The following is a 21316-nucleotide window of genomic DNA, read 5'->3' as shown; positions in this document are numbered from 1 at the left end:
GAAGAAGCGGTATTGCTTTCATATTCTCGAGGATACGCCGCTGTTAGTGCAGAATTGATACCTGGTGCTATGGCCGCCATTGGACTTCCTGCAGAAGAATGTTCAAAAATTCTACCAGAAGGTGTATACATAGCGTGCGAAAACTCAGATGACAATGTTACAATTAGTGGTCCTCGAGAAGTTATTAAAGACTTTTTGGAAAGTCTCTCTACTAGAGGAGTCTTTTATCGACTTATAAACAACGCGAATTATGCCCTTCATTGTCCACACCTGGCCCCAGCAGGCCAAAAGATGTATGAAATTGCAAAGAAAGCATTGCCTGGAGTTAAGCCAAGAACAAAACGGTGGTTATCTTCCGCTTTTCACGAAAATGAGTGGAATACAGAAATAGCGAGGCACAACTCGGCCGAATATCATTATCATAATTATATGCACAAAGTTCATTTCGGTCAAGTGTTAAAGTATATACCTAAAGATGCTATAGTTATTGAAGTAGCACCCAGAGGTTTACTTCAAGGTATTTTAAAGAGGGCACTTGATCAAAGCGTCATGTTGATTTCTTTATTAAAACCTGGTGTTGATAATATTGACTTTTTCTTGTCGAGTGTTGGAAATTACTACAACAATGGAGGGCAATTAGATTTATCAAATTTTTACAAACCTGTAAAATTCCCTGTTAGCATCGATACTCCGATGCTTGCTAGTTTGGTTAAGTGGGATCATAGAGTAAAGTGGCATGGGTTAAGATACAATGCTGGAAGTTCATTTGGTAGCCGGGTTGACATTGATATGTACGAAAAGGAAAATCATTTCTTGGAAGGACATATTGCGGATGGACGAATCATTCTTCCAGCTTCCGGATATATTGTAAGTCAAAAACTAAAGTTATATGAAAGCCAAAATAGTTCATCTAAAAGTCATTTTCACTTCTTGTAGGTTTTAGTTTGGGAATCATTTGCGAAAATGCTAGAAACAACACATACAAAACTACCTGTAGTGTTAGAGAATGTCAAAACCTTGAGACCAATCCTCTTGCTTCCGAACGAAACTACTACCATTATTATAAATATCTTCAAGTCATCTGGATATTTTGAAATTTGTCTTGAGAGCGATGAAGAGCATGTGCTATCATCAGGTAGAATTATGGTTCCAGAAGACATTGAGAAGGAATTTTTAGAATATTCGTCTTTACCTAAAACTAACCAGTATAAATTAAAAATTAGTCGAGATGAATTCTACAATTCCATGCGTCTACGGGGCTTCGATTATAGTGGTATTTTCATGGGTGTGCAACAGTGTGATATAGACGGAAGAACGGCAAGTTTAAAATGGAACAATAACTGGATCGCGTTTATGGATAGCATGGTTCAATATATTTTAAGCATAGAAGCAACAGGACACAGTTTGCCTACTATATTTGATAAAATTGTTATTAATCCTTTGGAACATTTGAAATCTGTTAATTCCAACTCTAATGTGACTTTGAATTATGATAAAGATTTAAATGCTGCTAAGTGTGGTGGTATTGAAATAAGAAACATATATGTTACGAATGTTAGAAGACGTGCAACAGATATTCCACCAACTTTAAGAAAATATACTTTTGTACCTAATAATGATACTCAGAAAGAAGTCGATCCTTTCTATCACAGCGTCGATGTGGCTACACAGATCGTAATCGATAATTGTATGCAAGACCTGAACTTGGGAATTGTAGAAATTGGATCAGATAATGCCATTCCGATCCTCAAATCAAATATCGACAGAGAAAATTTGAAAAAAATTACTTTCAGTCAAGTGGATACTATTGATAAAATATCCACCGATTACAATTTGATAATCGCATCGGACGAATTATCATTAAAAAATATTGAAGCGTACATGAAACGAGCAGAATTCGTCTTTGCTAAAGTTCAAAATATTGAAAGCAAAGAGGTTGATGTGATTTACCAACATACTTCAAAGTCAGGTAGCTACATTTTAATGCGGCGTCCCAAGGAAGCTCCAGAGAATAGTACCATCATAGTAGCAAACAACAACAACTACAATTGGGTCAGAGACTTAAAATTGGCTGTAAAAAAGCACAAAGCTCCTGGTTCTCGAATTTACCTAATAAATGAAGATTTCAATTCGGGAATAATAGGTCTTTTTAACTCGATTCGCTTGGAACAGTACTGTTCCAATTTGAGAGTGTTTCTCCTAAGAAGTTATGATAAAATTGAACCGTTTTCACTTAAATCTGATTTCTATTTACCACAAATTAGAAAAGATTTAACTGTTAACATTTATCAAGATGGTTGTTGGGGAACATATCGACGACTTCCTCTAGAAACGTTCCAGCCCACTTTGATGTCAGATGCTTGTCTCATCAAAGATAATAAAGAGATAAAGTGGGTCCAAAAATCACCATATCAGAAACAAAACAACATATTTGTTCATTGTGCTAGTATCAGTAAATGGGATTCTTTGGTAATCAACGAAAAAGCTGGACTGGATGTAGAAAACACTGTCCTTTTGGGTTTGGAGTTTTCTGGAGTTGATAACAATGGAAACAATGTAATGGGGATAGTACCAGGAGGGGCTTTATCTACTAAAGTGGAAGCACACCCAAAACTCACATGGAATTTCTCGAACAAGCTGTCATTCGAAGAGGCGACAACAATTCCCTTGGCTTACACTCTAGTAAGTGTTGTTAAAACTCGTAGGTACAGTAAATAATTTTTTTTCTTTTAGAGCTACTACAGTTTGTTTATACAAACATATCTATCACCCAACGATTCTATTCTTGTTCATAATTGTACAAGTGATCTCAGTGTGGCGGCTACAGCGTTAGCTCTAAATAGAGGTTGCAAGGTGTTTGCTGTTGCCGATTCATCTCAACGGAATGTATTAAAACTTATGTTCCCAACGATAGACGACAGCAATATAATTTCACATTTCAAAGGTAGTTCATTTAGCAAAACACTTATGAAGAAAACAAATGGCAAGGGAGTTAATGTAATTTTCAACTGTAACTCCATAGAATTATTAAAATTATCAAAGAAGTGTGTTTCAAAAAATGGTCGGTTTATTGAGGTGGCCAACAGCATCATGGATTTCTTAGTAGCAGATGATTTAATGGAAAAGAACTGCTCTTTCCACAACATCAGCATTGCAGAGCTCTTTGAAGAAAATGAAGACACGCTTGATATGATCGCCACTGATATTGAAAAATACATAAAAGACGGCGTCGCTGTTCCTCTTAGATATTCCGTCTTCGATAAAGACAACATAGAAACCGCTTTGAAGCATTTTGAAGAAAAGGGTCACACGACGAAGTGTTTAATAAAGATTAGAGAAAACGGAAGATTCTTTACGAAACCGGACAAAAGAGTACTTGCTTATAAGCGCACTTATCTTGATCCAAATAAGTCATACATAGTTATAGGAGGTTTAGGAGGATTTGGTTTTCAGTTGACGAAATGGTTAATCGAAAGAGGTGCCACTAAATTGGTTTTAAATTCTCGCAATGACGTTCGATCTGGATATCACGCATCATGTTTGCAGAAGTGGAACAATCAAGGACTGATTGTTTTGACGAACACCTCTGATACGAGTACTCTTGAAGGAGCAGAAAGTCTTATAAACTTTGCTTCGAACTTGGGCCCCGTCGGAGGTGTATTTAACACGGCTCTTCAGGCTCAAGATGAATTCATGACTGATGTAACTCCAGACGATTTCGTGGCTGTAGCGGCGTCAAAAATTTTCAGTGCCCAAAACATGGATATAATTTCACGGAAATTCTGCAAACAATTGGACTATTTCATTATGTTCTCGTCTATAGCGTCAAGTATAGGTAATCCCATTCAAGGTAACTACGCATTCGTCAACTCAGCAGTAGAACGTTTATGTGAAACACGAAAAGCAGAAGGATTACCTGCTTTAACTATTGAATGGGGACCTCTTGCGGATGTGGGTATTTTAGTAAGAATGAAGTTGAGTGTTCAATATTTAGAAACTCAACGTCAGAAACTATCTTCTTGTATGGAAGTTCTGGATCACTTTATACAGCAAAGTGAACCGGTTGTGTCCAGCTGTGTTTACGCTACTAAAGACGAAGAAGTTTCTGAAAAGAAAACGTTGGTGGAAAAAATTGCGAATTTGTTTGGTATCAGAGATGTGGATGAGATTGAAGATTCTAAAACTTTACTGGAACTGGGTATGGATTCGCTGCTTGGATTTGAAATTAAACATATTCTGTCTCAAGAATCGGGTGTAGAAGTCAATGTTAACGATATCAGAAATCTGACTATTGAAAATATAAAGAGCATGTCAACATAGATTCGTTAATTACTTAAAACGTTAATTGCTCCTTGCTGATGATAATTAAGTAGGTATATGGTATTCAGAATTGTAATTTGATTCAAACGTTCAGAAAATGCTGTTTTGTTAAATTGTAGAGTAATAAATGAAATGAAATCTTGGCATTTGTTTTACTCACATATATATGTATACCGGGTGTCCCACGTAACACTTTCGGTCGTAATAGCTAAGTATTTTTGAATGGATTGTTATGAAATTTGAATTATAGGTATTTTGATAAGTGAGGATTAATATGAACCTGTGAGAATAATCATTATCTTGCAAAAGTAGATTTTCCATGCCTTAATTTAATTTTGAATTAATTAAGTTTTGCATCACTTGATTAAACATGAAAATAAATACTGTATGCAAAAATTCATCTCTGAAATACGTCTGGTTAGACAAAAAACGATAAATTATTATTGGTCAAATAATTCCAAAAAGTATTAAAGGATAGGTAGCTATGAAACAAAAAACTGCATTCCTCGCATTTTGGACACCCTTGCGGGAATTTGATACCTGTTTGCCAAACGTTATTTTATGAATTTTAAGAAAATACTAATTTTCAGTTGCTCGGCTACAACCTTTTCGACGGTGCAAAATTACTGAAAAATTCTAAATCATCTGAACATGATGTTAATTTATTCTTAAGTAAGACATTTTCCCACCGCACTAAAACAAGCCATAGTAATTTCACTTCACAAAAAAAAAAGATCGTCATGTAATCTTTAATTATAGAACAATTAGCAAACTCTTGTGTCATTTTTAAATAAATACGAAATAATTGATTCCTCCTAACATGGTTTTACAAAGGGCAAAAACTTAGACACTGCATTGGCAGATTACTTTGGCCAAATATCCCAGTGTATGGACAAAAATATCTCTTGCCTTGTATTGTTTGTAGATTTTACAAGAGCTTTCGACTGCGTAAGTCATGAATTATTGCTTCGTAAGTTAGAACGCGATGGGATAAGGGGTACAGCCTTACAGTGGTTTCATTCATATCTATCAGACAGAACTCAAAAGTGCTTGTATATAAATAGCACTCTTTCTACAGAATCGACTGTCACTATCGGAGTACCCCAAGGATCAATTCTCGGACCGACTCTGTTTATAATTTTTATTAATGATTTATTAAAATTGGTAAAGACGTTAAACTGCACTGTTATGTCCTGCGTTGACGATACCAACTTCATTATTACTGGTAGATGTTGATGTTATTATTAGAAGGGCACAGGAGGTATTTTAACTAGTGCAACAATGGGTCAGTAAAAACAAACTATGTATAAACAAAGAAAAACGCGCATTTGCAATTTTTACTAATATGACAAACTTTGAGGATGTTACGCTGAATTTAAATAAGACGCTTGTTAAGTGCTCCAACTCTATCAAACTATTAGGAGTCGTTTTTGACAACCATTTAAAATGGTTTCTTTATATAGATCAATTATGCTCCAAATTATCTTCGGTTTGTTATGCACGCAAGAATGTAGCAAGACAGTGCAATTATTTTACAGTCAAACAACTATACTTTGCTTGCTTTCAAAGTCTTCTAACATATGGCATCATTCACTGGGGGCACTCTCCTGACTTTCAAGGAGTATTTATTTTACACAAATGGGCAATTAGGATCTTAGCCGGAATAAAAAGTATGCATTCTTTTAGGTTCGCTTTTAAATAGCACGGAATCTTAACATTACCAAGCTTATATATCTACGAAATTTTATGTTACGCATGTAAAAATATAAAAAAATATTAACAAGTTCAGTCAAACTCGAACAGATCATGAGTTTAATACTTGCCAACTCAACACAAAACAGCCCATTTTCAAAGAAGTTTACATTTCAATCGTAGTAAATTTTTTAACATGATTTAAATTTGCCCCTGAAATTCTGCTCTTTAATTACTTTTTGGCAATGAGAATTTCTCAGTGGATAACTAAGAATTACATCTTTTATGCTACGTGAACACACTTTTCAGCGTTCAGTTCTTTAAGTTTATATTTTCCGGTGTTGTGGAATGATTATATGATGTGGTTTTGCCACTGCGTTTTATTATTGAACATGTTTTAAAGGCAATTTTAAATTTGGTTTTTATTTAATTGTCAAAGTGGTAAACTTAGCCTGACTTACAGTTGTTAGAGATAATTTAATTATTTATTTTTATGTAAATGCTTGCCGTTTTCTCTGTTGTCATTCTCCTAACTAACGTGTTGGGAAGATGGCAGCTACTGACTTAGTGTCATTTTCATTAATTTGCCTTCTGGAAATTTCCTTGAAAATTATTATCAATTATGAAATTATACAGTTTGTTAAACTATAATCAAAACAAATTTCGGGAAACGTTGAAGCATTTTATTAAAACTTCTGATAAATATTGAAATAAAAACTTAATTATAAAACATCAAAACGTAGAAATTGCTATAGGTTTTTCAAGCACTTTGGAATTCTCTTTGCAATTTTTGTTGTGTTTGAAAAAAAATAGTCAATAGCCAGTTGACATTAAACATTTCGTTGTAAAGGTAATAACCCAAGCAACCTTCTGGAAGTTCGAATTCCACTTAGCAGATAGGCGTCACCTTAAATGACAGGTTTAAACAAATTATAAGTCCATCGAAAAATATTTCGTGCATAAAATTTTCAGCTTAAAATCCTAAATACGGCAGAAAGTTTGAGCAATTTGTTAGGATTACCTGCCACAAATAATCTAAGATTTCGGTCTCAACTCAGATCCCGGGTATGATCATCAGTTGTTCATTAAGGTTAGCTTGTCTGCTTTTAGCTCACGTTCTCAGAGGCCCATCCTTCAGATAGTGGCGTGCATGTCACTAAACGTAAGTTAGGGGTAGGTTACAAGGGTTCATTCTAAATCTCCAAGCAAATTAAAATCGGAGAAATACGTGCGATTTTTTTCAAATCCCTTCTGTTGATGCTACATGCTTGTTATACTTTTCCGGAAAAACGTATTCCGGGCTGACTGTTATCGACCTGGATGACACATGCATTACGCAGTTTATGTCTGCTGTAAAAATTTGTAAACAATGTTGTCAACAAAGCAAATGAAGCAGTGATCGATAAGCCGCTTTCAAATACTGCTTTGGAGATTTATATCACATTTTACGCTCACTCGCTTGTATGGTGTTAAACATCAGAGAGAGGTATTAAGTGAATAAGTCAACCAGGATATTAAAGAGAAGTTAACTTTGTATAAAATGAAAATAAATGTTACTGAATACGGGTTTCTGGAAATAATTGAAACGATTTTTCAAACTGTGGAGTATCGGCATCCATTTCCTGTTCTGCTTATGATTTCACTAAATCCTACCATTTTGTTTATTTTATTAAAACACTAATAAATATGTATAGTTTGAATTAATTCAGTAAAAACTGAACTTCAAGACTCTTATAAAAAGTTACTGGAAGTCCCAGCACTGAAAAGGAGAGAAAAAATAGGGCATGATTATGGGCCAAAAATTTAAAGATTTAAATAAAAGTTACAAAGAAAATGGAGAATTTTAGCAATTCACTGTATTACATATAAAAAGAAATTTATAATGCAACAATAGAGAGGAAAATATTAATATTATTATTAATAATAATAATAATAATAATAAACTTTATTTTCAACAGGTAATTCACCCAATAACAGGAAATAATATAAAAAACACAAATATGTCATACAATGTACAAAATTTAGAAAAGGTACGTACAAATAAACAAAAATGCTATTAAATGAAAATTAGACAATAATATAGTTTGTAGATTTAAATAGCAATGTTTCGTCATTTAAAGATCAAGAGAAATAAATGACTGGGAAATGTCATAAATGGGTTCTACAGGTAGCTAGTTTTTTCCAACATCGTAGCTTTTTCCATAGAAAACTCCACGGCCGAATATCCAGGCAATGCATGGAGATTTTGAAATTCTGTAAACCCCATTGTTTTTAGTTTGAAGGAAAAGCTTAATTTAGTAGGTACATTGCAAATATGGAGTTGGTATCGCGACACTAACATATATTTTTACGTCCTAAAAGTGTAAACTAAGGAAATATGGTAATCGGGTACGTCGGACGACTCGGTTACTTTCATATTTTCTCGGTATGTCATTACCCCTAGATTACGAAAATATAGGTCTCCCATTTCCAACTGCAAAACTTATTAATGCTTTAAAATCTTGGAGATGTTTTAAGGTTATTATAACATAAACGTGGTAAAAACTGATGACGTCACTTCAAAATATTGCTGAATGCTTGCGATTAATCACTGTAGTTTTTAGATATGCCTACAGAGTGTCTCAAAAAAAATTAATGACTGAGTTAATTTATTTTATTAATTAAATCAAGAATTTATTACGAATATTGGATAATAATGCTCCTTTTACCCATGAATGTGAAAATTCATTGAAATGATTACAAAAAAATTGTATTTGTAGTCGCATCGTAGGCTGTCACATTATCGATGTGAACGTATTACAAATAGAAATGTAATGTGCCAATAAGACAATCGGGTTTATTTCGGATCCGCTTTGTGCGATTGTTATCATTACTTAGTTTGCTCGCAGGAAGCAGTTATTATTAAACTCACTTTGTTTGAGGGAATGATTGGGCGTAGCGCCGATAATAACAATGTTCCTTTGTAAGTCGGCAATAAAATTACGGAAACATTTCATCGCAGTAAGTCGTTGAATAATTTCGAGAAGATATTGAAAAGATTTCCAACAATTCAGCACAAAAGCATGAGCTGTCGATATCCCACAAAGGCTTTCAAGAGCAGAAACTGTTTCACGCTGCAACCCTCAGATCCGCGCTTCAACTCCGCTTTGTAACCATAATCTGATTAAACCAACAAAGTTTTTTATAGGCGCGCGTATCGGTTATGTTGCTTGCGAACAGCTACATGAAATGATTCTTTTAAGTTCGGACGTGTCAGAGACTTGATTTTCCGACAACATTGTAACGATTTTCCGTGGAAAAATTCCGCTGTTATGTGAGGGCGTTAAAACGAATATCTCCTTATCGGCATTAATGGGGCCAGAATGCTCTCCCAGGGAGTTAGTTTTAGGGACAATGCTTAATCGAGAACCGTCAAGAGGAGAAGATGAAGCAGCAAAGTTAACAAACTCTGAGCTAAGGAGGTTGCTCTCGTATTTGTTGCTCGAAAGTACGCCTTGTTCCATCCTAAAGCGAACCGACGACCTAATCCTGCTTATAATATTACGCTCCAGAACGACATCGATTTGACAAAATTACGATTCACCAAAAACAAGATCAAAGCTCCAGTGGCGTAACAGACATCCGCCACGCCCCATAAGCTAGGGGCTTGGAGCTACATGGGGTCCATCAGAATCGGATTAAGGTGAAGTTATTTAACTCGTTATGCGGTAATTCACGGTATGTACAGGGTTTTTATAAATGATTCTAAGGGCGTATTTGCCCATGGATTTCAAAAATCCTGCTTCGCTGAAATTATGCTTCGTTATTTTTTTTTATTTTATTTTTTTTATTTTATTAATTACGTCCCCCAACAGGCACTGAGGCCCAATTACAGGGGAACGGGACCTACACGTTACACCCAGAGCCATGGCGGGAATCGAACCCACGACCCAAGGTGTAGCGGGCAAGCATGATGCTAACTAGCCCACCCCGGAACTGTTATGACAGTTCTCACTTGTGATTAATGTCATTTGTACCCAGTCATCATTTTTATTGTTTTAACGTTTTTCAAGTGTGAATTACATTTACGTACGAAAATTTTGTTTTTGTGCTAAGAAGCGAAGATCGCGAAAATGGCTTGAACAAGACACTTTCATTGTTGTCTTGTTATCGCAATGAGACATTCGTAAACGAAGAGTTAATGTATTCTGTAACCGCTTGTAAGCAAGAGTATCTGGTCAAATACCGTGATTTAATAATATAAGAAATATCGTTAGAAGCTAACATTAAAGATGTAATCAACAGATTTGTTCAAACTGGCAGTGTCAACAAAGGGAAGACTTTCAGTATCTGAGGAAGTTGGTGATTTGAGACGACTAGAGCAGAATCCGCAAACATCGTTGACAAGATTTCTCCAGCAGTCAAGAGTTCCCGTTGCAACATGAAATTGCAGAATGGGTATAGACGAAAGGATTACAGAACATTTTTGAAATTAAGAAGAGAGTGAACATGTGCTTTGAACAAAAAGGTGAATATTTTCAACATTTACTGTGGTGTTTAATCGTAACAAATTTGTTTTTATTGTAATGAAATCGTTTTAGTTTTTAATAAGGTATGAAGCATTTAGGCAACCAGTTATACAGATGCGTGTGGTTTTTGTCGTGCGTCCTTGGGCATTTAGTAAAGTCTAAAACTGAGAGGCCGCACGTTTTCATGGCCTACTTCGATCTTTTAACCATTTATAGAAACCTGTATATCGTAATGTGGAATTTTACAATACGCGATGGAAAAATTGTTCAACGAGCCGAACGTGAGTACTGTAAAGAGGCATTGATATAAATATTGTACAACGTTTTATTATCTACTTTCCTAAATATACAGATAATTTTGCGTTGTTAATTACACTTTTAAAATTGCATTTATGGAAAAATAATAGGGCGGCTAGTATAGTACTAGGAAATCTGTTTATGTTTTCCCAAGCGTTATAGTGAAAGCAATTTGTTGTATAAGTGAAAAAATTAATGACTTAGTGGAAAATTTGGCTTCTGATACAGCTTATTCTAAACATTGTATGGAAGTTAACAAAATTCGTAAAGCCTCTGGTTTTTGCCTATTTGTGGAACAAGCAATGAACTTAAAAATATCCTCATTGTAGTGTCGGTATTCTATGTTGCGGACGTTAGCGTTGATTAAAAAGAATATAGTGGTTTTTGTGAAGCGAAAATCAGAAGGTGGAGCTAATATTGATAAAAAACAATCTCCAATTTATCATATTTTCAGATTGTTTTGGATACTTAGATAATAAATTTCATGAGACGAGGCGTTAAAGATGAAGAAGAATTTACCAGCATCACCTCACCGAATTCAAAAACGAACATTATGTGGGAATTTGCCATAACAGAAGGAAATTTTCAGGGAATAAGTTGTTTGGATTTATTTCGAAAATATAAAGATTTGCTAACCACGATTGATTCTATGTTACCTATAAGGAAGGTAAATGTGTCCAAGCAGCCTATTGGAGTGAATACAATTGGAGGAGTTTAAAAAAAAATCGTTACTGCATTAGGATTATCTGAATTGGCAAAATAATCTTGGATATGTTTTAAAGTTATCATAAGCATGGTAAATTTTTGATGAAAATGTATTTGCTCATCCCCCCTAAAAAATTGATGACGTCACCCCAAAATTTTGCTGAATAAATCCTATCTAAAATGGACAAAATATGATGAGTCTGTACTTGTGACTTATCATTCCACTGATTTTTTTTCACTGTTTACGCTTTCATGCAAAAATTTGCATACATGCAGACCCAGAAAAGATTTTTCCTAATTTTAGCGTAAATTACGTTAATATTTTAATTTTATTGGAATAGAACGATACATGTAGAATTTTTTTTCAGGACGTAGTCTCCAAAATTACTGTTGATAAGCTCCGGAACTACTGGAGCGCTTGTGGTCAAGTTTGTTTAATTATCCCCACCAACAATTTGATGACGTCCGCCCATTACATTGTGTGGTTAAGGTTATCTAAATTTTAAGAAATGTACTCTTGTATTTGTTGTTTATGAATCCTTAATGTTTTTTATCACAATTACTTTAAAATTTTTACTTCTCGAGAGTAAGCTAAGGAAGTATTTTAATCGAATCCATCCGGGGACGGGCTGCTTTTGTATTTTCTCAATGTGTCATGATCCCTAGAATACGAAAAAATATATCTCCTGTTTCCGTCTGTCTGTCTGCCGTCTGTCCTAATTTTTATTAGACAGATAATCTCCGAACTTACTGCACCGATTGTTGTTAAATTTTGTATATATACATATATATTACGAATATCGTGTAAATGGTAAAATGCTAACCAAAATTGGACAACATCGACAATAAGATGACGCCATCTTCAAAATTTACATTCGCAAATATTATTTAAATTGTATAAAATAAGATACTCCTGCACATGTGGTTTATAAATCGATGTTGATTTTTTACCATAGGCATCCAGCTTTTTCGAAAAAAAAATCAAAATTTTTTAACAACATTTTACAGTTTAAATTTGAAACTATAAAATCGAATGTTCTAAAACCTTGCAAATGTTTTAAGGTTATCGTGAGCATGGTTAATCATTAATAAACATTTTTTCGTTTGTTCCCCTCTAAAAAATGATGAAATCACTTTATAATTTTGTCAAACAAATGTTCCTTAAATTAAAAAATTAAATACTCCCGCATGTGTGATTTAAGAATCCGTGCTGAGTTTTTATCTTGGGATATAGATTTTTAGGAATAATCGAAATTTTATAACAATATTTCACAATTTAACTTTGAAACTCGGAATACCGTATGCTGTGAAATCTTGCAAATATTTTAAGGTTATTGGAGACATGGTAAATCGGTAATCAATATTTGTCTGTCATTTTACAAAATTGTTGAATAAATAATGTTCTTCAGGTTTATGACTGTTTTGTGTGGTTAATTAATTAATCAAATTTCATTTTCTTTTAATCGCTGATGCTTGCAATTTGATCGTGTCGAATTCTTTCGAAGCGTAATTATATTGATGTTTCAATTTTACGATTTTGCAATTTTTCGATTTTAATATTATTCTATTTTGCAATTTTGCATTTTTACAGTTCAATCATGTTCGGATTTTACAATTATTCAATTTTTCAATTTTGTAAGTTTACAAATGTCCATTTTTTAAATTTTTTTATTGTTCAAACTTTCAATTTTAATTTTTCAAGTTTATCGTCTCGATTTTCCATTTTTTTAATTTTTAATATTTCAAAATTTCGATTTTCAATTTTCCAAGTTTTTGATTACTTAATTTCATAATTTTGAAATTTTTCGATTTTTCAATTTTGGAATTTTAAAATTATACGATTTTTCAGCTTAGTAATTTTGCAATTTTTGGTTTTGTCAATTTTACATTTTTTTGATATCTCAATTATTTGGGTTTTAATTAATAAATTTTCAATATTCATTTTTTATTTTTCGTTTTTCAAATTTTTCGCTTTTCAATTATTTAATTTTTGATTTTTCGTTGTCTCGATTTTCCAGTTTTTCAATTTTGTAATTTTACAATTTTTTTATTTTTCTGTTTTGTATTTTTACACTTTTTCGATTTCTCAATCATCCGAGTCTTAATGAGTCAATTTTTGAATTTTCGATAATCAAATTTTCCATTGTTTTGATGTTTCATTTTTCAGTTCCTCGATATTTCAATTATACAATGTCTTCAATCTCAAAATGTTTAGATTATTATTTGAGTTTCCAAATTTCCCGATTTTTCAATTTCTTGATTTTAGACCAACACAAAATAATATAGGATGACAAAACTCATTTACAGGTTGGTTTATTTTTTTACACTGTTACTGGTATTGTTTATTTGTTTCAATGTATAGAGGTTATCATAGATAAAATTTCGCAAATTCAAATTTTATAATTTTACAAAGAAGCGGGATTTGTACGACTGCACTTCAAAGGCGAAAGAAGTCCTGTGTCTCAGGAGTTATTGCCGCACATGCGTTCCTAATTCTGGTTTTAAATCTTCACAATTACTGACAGGACTTTTGTAACCTGAAAAATGACGTATAATCGTTTTAGATAAAGTAAACTTGATGGTATTTACATCAAAAAGCAACACCTCTCATCCGATATGATCCTTGTCTGTCTTGTAAATGTGTTGAATTATACTGAAAAAACTGTTCATCAAGTCAGGTGAAAAATTATTCAGACCTGTCTGTCGACCATTTAAGTATTACGTATGTATGTATGCATGGATTTCGACTTCATTAACAGGTGCTAAAGACATAGCGCCACTGGAAATGAGAAGATATTCTAAATTGAGACGCATTATTTGATGTGTCTTTTGATGAGCTAAGCGTTCAAATGTAGGCGAGGGGAGAGAAATTCATAATTTGTTACGCCACTGTAAAGCCCTTTTATTCATTGATGATGATTAAAACCAACAGAAGCTTCATCCTTTTTCAATTTTTACTGCCTTTATTCTTCACTGATATTTATGCGATTAAAGCCATGCAGCTACGAAAGGCGATAATTGCTTTTAATTAAAATTTTATATACTCTGCAGGGACAAGTTCATTTTGATATGGATAACAATGCCGACGTTACGTCGATTAAAATACATTCACCTAATTAAATTTTAGCATAAAGAAGACATTATGTGTCAAGCAGTTGCATTTTTTAAGACATAAAGCGAAAGTGATTTACGTGCTTCAAATCTTTCAAAATTCTTTTTTATATAATTTGATTTTCGAAAGGTCGCTTTCAGCGGTGGTAATAAATTTCGAACATTTAAGTTCCGAGGTATTATGAAATATAGACATTACAATATTTTCAACAGTATTGGGTTTCTTTCATCATATTTCAAAGTTCCATTCAACTTGAGTTTCAGACGTACACACAGAAGCGAAGCAGATTTTTTGTATTTATGTGGGTATAATGAGTTTTATTTGTGCACAGGTTTTTCGTCAAATATTTTAACTACGTTCAAGTTGTAAAAATACAAGGTTTGTTTACATTTGTTAGTAATAAAAGCCAGATCGAAACAGTTTTGTTCAAATTGTTTTTTGTGAATCAAAATTACTTTGTTAGTGTAAGAACTGAAGTGGGACGTACTTACTGCTCAGTGGTTACTTGTAGTATTAGTTATTAAAACTAAAACACTACTTATATTAATTGAGTCATATATCATGCAGTGACAGTGAACAATTAATTCAGGAATAAAGGCCATGCAACTTGTATTTTTAGAACTTAAATACTTAGAACTAATTTATTAGTATAACAAAAGTTTATTAAAGAAAGTAATCTCATGTTATTATATACAATTTTCCTCACCTCTGGAGTTCAATCAAATAAATCCAGTTTTTTGGAAAAGAATGTAGATAATACCCGTCATAGTAAAAAAAGTGACCCATGAGGAGATCAAATCCGTGACCTTCGTCTTATAAGTAATTGCTCTTTTTACATTGCTATAAAATATTATTACGTATTAATATTATACAGTCTATTCTATTAAATGGATAGGTTACTGATGTCGTGTTAGTTTCAGTTTCGCCGGAAATGATATTAATTTTTTATTTTTTAGTACAAAGGGAAATACTTTTTCAATACAAGTATTTTAATAAAATCAAAGTTTAAGCAAAATAAAACAATACAAAAACAATAATTTTAAGAACAATTTCAAATTTTTGGGTTATAAAATATTTGAGATATTTGAGTGGAACAAGTACGCTGGGACACCCGGTACAGGAGTACAATTTTTTATAAAATATAGACCTGAGGCGGAGGCCAACAAATCAGAAGATGTCGAAAAATTCATTTTTTGAAGTTAGAAAATCTGTTTTGGTTGTTGGAGGAAAAACCTTCCAGATTTGGTAAAAACTAAAATGCTACTTTGCTCCTCTACAAAGAAAATAATAATTGATATCGTCATGTTTCATAATGATATTCTTTACATGAAGTTTAATTAACGGTACTTCTGTTTTATTTATTAACCCCCGACTAAAAAAGAGGGGTGTTATAACTTTGATCCCTTTCTCTCTCTGTGTGTTTGTCTGTGGCACTGTAGCTCCCAAACGAATGAACTGATTTCAGTCTGGTTTCTTGTATTTGAAAGCCGGTTTAATCGGGAAGGTTCTTACGAGTGTGGTTTGGTCAACAATACGGTGTGCATCCTCTTAGCGGATGTAACTGCATATGTAGACTCCAAGTAGGCTAACTAGCTAAAATTTTCGTAGTGAAAAATTAATAATTAAATTTACGATTTTTGGATTTCAAGATAATAATTAACAGTATTACGAATAGTCACTAGAATGAAGATGGGATGGGTGGGCGGGGCTATTGCGTGCTTATAAAAGACTCTGCAAGAAAAAGTTAAACTTAACCCCGCCCACCCACCCGTTGTTTTTTTTCTTTTGAAATAAGGAACGCATTTTTGTAGCAAATTGTATAACAAAAAAAAAATACGATTAGCGTTCTTTTTTCTCTTTTTAATAGCCCAGGTTCTATTAGTTTCTTTCCACTTTACAGAAGAACCTATAATTAAATCCACCCACAATGATTTTGAAATTATAGGATTATTTTTTTAAACTGAAAACAAATTTTGGAAATTATATTTTCAAACATATTTTGAAAAAATTACCCTAGTTGTTTTAAGCCACAGAATTGGAAATTTCGTTCCGAAAATTCTAAATTCCTTCATGGTGATCTCAATTTTTTTTAACCGAATTGAGCTTTCAAGATTATTTCGAAAAAATTTCGAAACTCGTTGAGTCAAGGCATTAAATTTTCTTGAAAACAAAAATTTTCGTAGTGAAAAATTAATAATTAGATTTATGATCTTTGGATTTGATGATAATAATTAACAGTATTGTGAGTAGTTACTAGAATAAAGAGGGGGTGGATGGGCGGGGCTATTGCTTGCATATAGAAGTCTCTGTGAGAAAAAGTTAAACTTAGCCCGGCCCACCCACCCGTTTTTTTTCTTTTGAAATAAGAAATGAATTTTTATAGCAAATAGTGTAATAAAAAAAAAGGATTAGCGTTTTTTTCTCTTTTTAACAGCCCAGGTTCTATCAGTTTCTTGCCACTTTATAGAAAAACTTATAATTAACTCCGCCCACTTACCGCGGCTTCGTTTTAGTGATTCATTGTATCTAAATTAAAGATGGATTTTATACTGATGAGCAGAAATGAAATCGTTAAAGTGAGAATAGGGCGGATGGGCGGGGCTAGTACCTGCTAAGATAAGACTGATTTTGCCAAATAACACTCTCTAAAACATACAGGGCTGGTGGACGGGACTATCACTTGTAAGACTGAACAATATTTAGAGCAGTCACTGGAATGAAGAGGGAATGGGTGGGCGGGGCTACTGCTTACTTATAAAAGTCTCTGTAAGAAAAAGTTAAGCTTAGCCCCACCCACCCACCCGTTCTTTTTTTCTTCTGAAATAAGAAATGTATTTTTATAGCAAATAGTATAACAAAAAATTACGATTATCGTTCTTTCTTCTTTTTTTAACAGCCCAGGTTTGATTAGCTTCTTACCATTTTACAGAAGAACATATAATTAACTCCGCCCACTTACCTCGTCTTTATTTTAGTAATTCATTGTATCTGAATGAAAGGTGGATTTTATACTGATGGACAGAAATAAAATTGTTAAAATGAGAATAGGGTGGGCGGGCGGGGCTAGTATCTGGTAAGATAATACTGATTTTGGCAAATAACACCTTCTAAAAAAATAGAGGGCGGGTACAATATTTAGAGTAGTTACTGGAATGAAGAGGGGGTGGGTGGGCGGGGGTACTGCTTGCTTGTTAAACACTCTTAAAGAAAAAGTTATATTTAGGAATTAATTGACAACTAATGTGTCAAGTTATTTTAAGAAAAGGAGAAAAATGCAATTCGTAGTGTAATTCAGTTCTTCTTTTTGGAAGGGGAAACTGAGAAAGAAATGCATGAAAAGATTTTTCCTACATTGGGTGATTTGAACAAAGTCATTCGACTTTGAGTTAATGAGTTCACAGTGAAGTTGAAGCATTCTAGAGGACCAAAACTGTCGTCATACCAGAAACCATTCAAACTTTATAATCGGGTTTTGGCTGCTAGATAAAAGAAAGCTGCGGGAGTTAGGCGAAGCTAACCATGTCAACCGATGAGAGAGTTCATTTTATTAAGCAACTGCAATGGTGGAGTAATTAGTTCTCCTAACCAATTTAAGGATTTTTAAGATATCGAAAAAAAAACAGTTTGCAACTGCTGTTTCCTCGTTCATCAAGATATCTTTAACTAAACTGTAATTTTCGAATAGTAGTTATTATAAAGATCAAATACTTGTACACTGCTTATACTGTAAATGTAGATTCTACTTTTTTGTAGTTTTATTAGCAATAGTTAACGTACTTGAAGTTGTCGTTGATCGAGACATCAATGTCTGCTTAAGGTTTCGATATGCTGTCTGTTTAATACAATTCTCTTATTTGCAGCAGTGGCAGCCATACTTATTAAATGATCTCAAGGGTTGTCCTGCTGTTGAATTATTCATAGTCTCATTTTCATTAGTCTTCCTTACTAATTCAGTGTTTTGCAAGGTGCTTTACGGCCAAACAATAAAAGAAGCGAAGGATATTACACGTGTCGCTGTCCTGCATTAACTAAATTTCCTTTATTACCTAAAATGTTTCTCTGCCTCTTTAATTTTTTACGTTTTGTAAAGTGCTAATGTTCAGGAGTTATTAATTAATTGAATTCATTTTGGTGTTAATTTATCCTTCAACGTATGAGACTAGTTAGTAACTAAAATTACTTTAATGCGGTAAGCGATTATTAGTGTTGCATATTTTTTAAATATTATTTGTGCAACGTAATTTACAAATTTATTGAATTCAAACTGAATGTTATTATTCATTTGTTGAATCTGACGTAGTGCTTCGTGACTGTAAACATAATCAACATTTTATTATGCACTTGAACCAGATGCACTCTGTGTATACTTAATACTTAAGTATTTGTCTCTTTTAATTAGTTCGTGGTTTAACGTCAACGTTATTATCATGTATAATTTAAAATTTAGCAGGTTGGTGCTGGGTTAGCATACCTTTCCATTTTGATGCTATTACTTTATTTAAAATATATTAAGTGAACACAGTGTTTAATATTAAATAATACAAGCACTGGCAGTAACATGCCCCCGTGAGTGTTTTGTTCTATCGAGCAAAGTTGAGTCTTCCGCTAAACCTATCATAGGTTGGCATGTTATTCATCAGATTAGCATATTTATAAATTAGGATAATGTTAATACATTGTGTACCCATGACACGGTCCATTTGTTCCAGAAAACAAAAGTAAATTAGTGAGGTGCAAGATTAAACCCTAAGGTGAAATGTCTTAAATAGTGTATAGTAATGGTAGCTAAAAGCGAAATGAAGTGGTAATAGCTATTAACATACTTAGGATGTAATCAGTGGCGGTTCGTGGTGATTTTTGATGGATTGGCAAAGCATTATAGATAGGTTATGACATGTATGAGAAAAATATATATATACATTATATAATCATTTTAATGAAATGTGTTTTTGTTTTGGTGCTGCCGTCAATATAATATAACAAATATTTTATGTATATTACACATCTATATATATATAAATGGATGTTGGTATCTATATATATAAAAATGGATGTTGGTATATATATATATATATATATCTGTGATCGATAGACTCCGAAATCGTTTGACCGATCACCATGAAATTTGCCACATGTAAGCTTAGATCATATAATAAATAGATACCACCATGCCGTATTCTTTCCCTAGCAGAGCCTGTGACGACATCCTCCTGTCACACATCTCTCTCGTGCATGGAGGGATTACAATGAAGCTATCCTTGCCTGATCACTATTTGAATTTTGCGCGCCTAAATTTTAGGAAGTATGTCTGAACTAACTTCGTACGAAAGATGTTGACAGCTTGATTTTATAAATAATTCACAGTAGATAATGAAAGGAATAGTAAATTATTGGGCAGCAATTGTGATCCTTTATGATTACATCACTTAAAATAGGATCTTTGTTCTAAATTCTAAAATTGTTTTCTGTACAACAACTCGAAAGAGAGGTTAGAAGAAACATCTGTCAAAAGCGATTTGTTGTGCTGGTGCGGTACAAGGATAGAAGTGAAATAGACATATACAGATGAAATGCATCTAACAAAGATGAAGATGTGGTGATCACACAAGGATAGCATTATACTACTCTTCTTGACGTAGAAAACGACAACAGATAGCTTCATGTCTAGTCACAGCTTTCAGTTTGAGTATTGGTATCTATTTATTATATGATCTAAGCATGTAAGTGGTTTTTCATGGAGAAGGTTTTTGTGGTATCCGCTTTGCTGTAACTAGCCACTAGATGGCGCTACAGCACATCAACTTCTACACCGTTCAACCGATTCTCATAAAAATTGGTACACGTTGGCATTTGACTATGGAGAATATTTTCGCCCTATCCATTTTGCTGTAAGTCGCCACTAGATGGCGCTGCAACACATCAACTTCTGTACCAATCAACCGATCCTCATGAAAATTGATATACGTTGGTATTTGACCATGGAGAATATTTCACTACTAGTGATTATTGAAAATGCCACCCAAAAAATCAAACATTGGAAGATCAACCAGACATCGCAGCAACTGGCAGCCAGTAGAGCTGCTGAAACATAGATCGCGTTGGCTGATTCTGCACCTGTCAAAGCATTATGAAATTAGAGAATCAGCGGCATCAATGACAACATTGTCTTCGTTGGTAGACGAGTCATTTGTCTAATGACTGGAGATTATTGAAAATGCCACCCAAAAAATCAAACATTGGAAGATCAACCAGACATGCGCAGCAAGTGGCAGCCAGTAGAGCTGGTGAAACCTTTGAAATACGAAACGCGCGACTGGAAACTGACCGGATCAGGGCCTCTACTTCAAGAATTGCCGAAACACCCGAAGAGCGAGACTCACGAATTGAAAACCTGCGGGTGCGAGCGTCTACGTCAAGAGCTACCGAAACATCTGAAGAGCGAGATGCACGAGTTGAAAACTTGCGAGTGCGAGCTTCTACGTCAAGAGCTGCCGAAACATCACAACAGCATGACGTACGTGTTGAAGATCTTCGAGCAAGAGCGTCTGCGTCAAGAGCTTCTGCAACACCAGAAGAGCGAGACAGACGACGTGAAGCAGAACGCTCACGCCAGACTCGACTAAGAACAAGAATCGATCTCAAGAAAGCAGCGTTCAATTACGATAAAGACTATGACTACAAA

General features: G+C 33.8%; 1 protein-coding gene across 1 annotated transcript; it reads left to right on the top strand.

Annotated features, from left to right (window-relative positions):
* The first annotated feature begins 1143 nt into the window (after nt 1–1143).
* Nucleotides 1144–4320, top strand: LOC135137288 (fatty acid synthase-like). The gene is made up of 3 exons (XM_064066909.1): nt 1144–2682; nt 2734–2944; nt 3023–4320. The coding sequence occupies exons 1-3, from the start codon at nt 1144–1146 to the stop codon at nt 4318–4320; spliced, it is 3048 nt and encodes a 1015-aa protein (XP_063922979.1).
* Nucleotides 4321–21316: the final 16996 nt, after the last annotated feature.

This window comes from Zophobas morio, unplaced genomic scaffold, assembly GCF_036711695.1.
Source record: "Zophobas morio isolate AGI-343-1 ecotype UQ-CSIRO unplaced genomic scaffold, CSIRO_AGI_Zmor_V1 ptg000029l, whole genome shotgun sequence".
Classification (NCBI taxonomy): domain Eukaryota; kingdom Metazoa; phylum Arthropoda; class Insecta; order Coleoptera; family Tenebrionidae; genus Zophobas; species Zophobas morio.
The sequence above is the reverse complement of the archived record's forward strand: the minus strand, read 5'-3'. Positions and strand labels throughout refer to the sequence as shown.

What these genes read in the sequence shown, in the direction of transcription:
- LOC135137288 (XM_064066909.1), top strand. Translation starts at nt 1,144, where the DNA reads ATGGTTCCAGAAGACATTGAGAAGGAATTTTTAGAATATTCGTCTTTA. An exon ending in TTCCCTTGGCTTACACTCTA is followed by an intron (nt 2,683 to 2,733) that starts GTAAGTGTTGTT and finishes TTTTTCTTTTAG; the next exon opens with AGCTACTACAGTTTGTTTAT. An exon ending in TATAATTTCACATTTCAAAG is followed by an intron (nt 2,945 to 3,022) that starts GTAGTTCATTTA and finishes GTAACTCCATAG; the next exon opens with AATTATTAAAATTATCAAAG.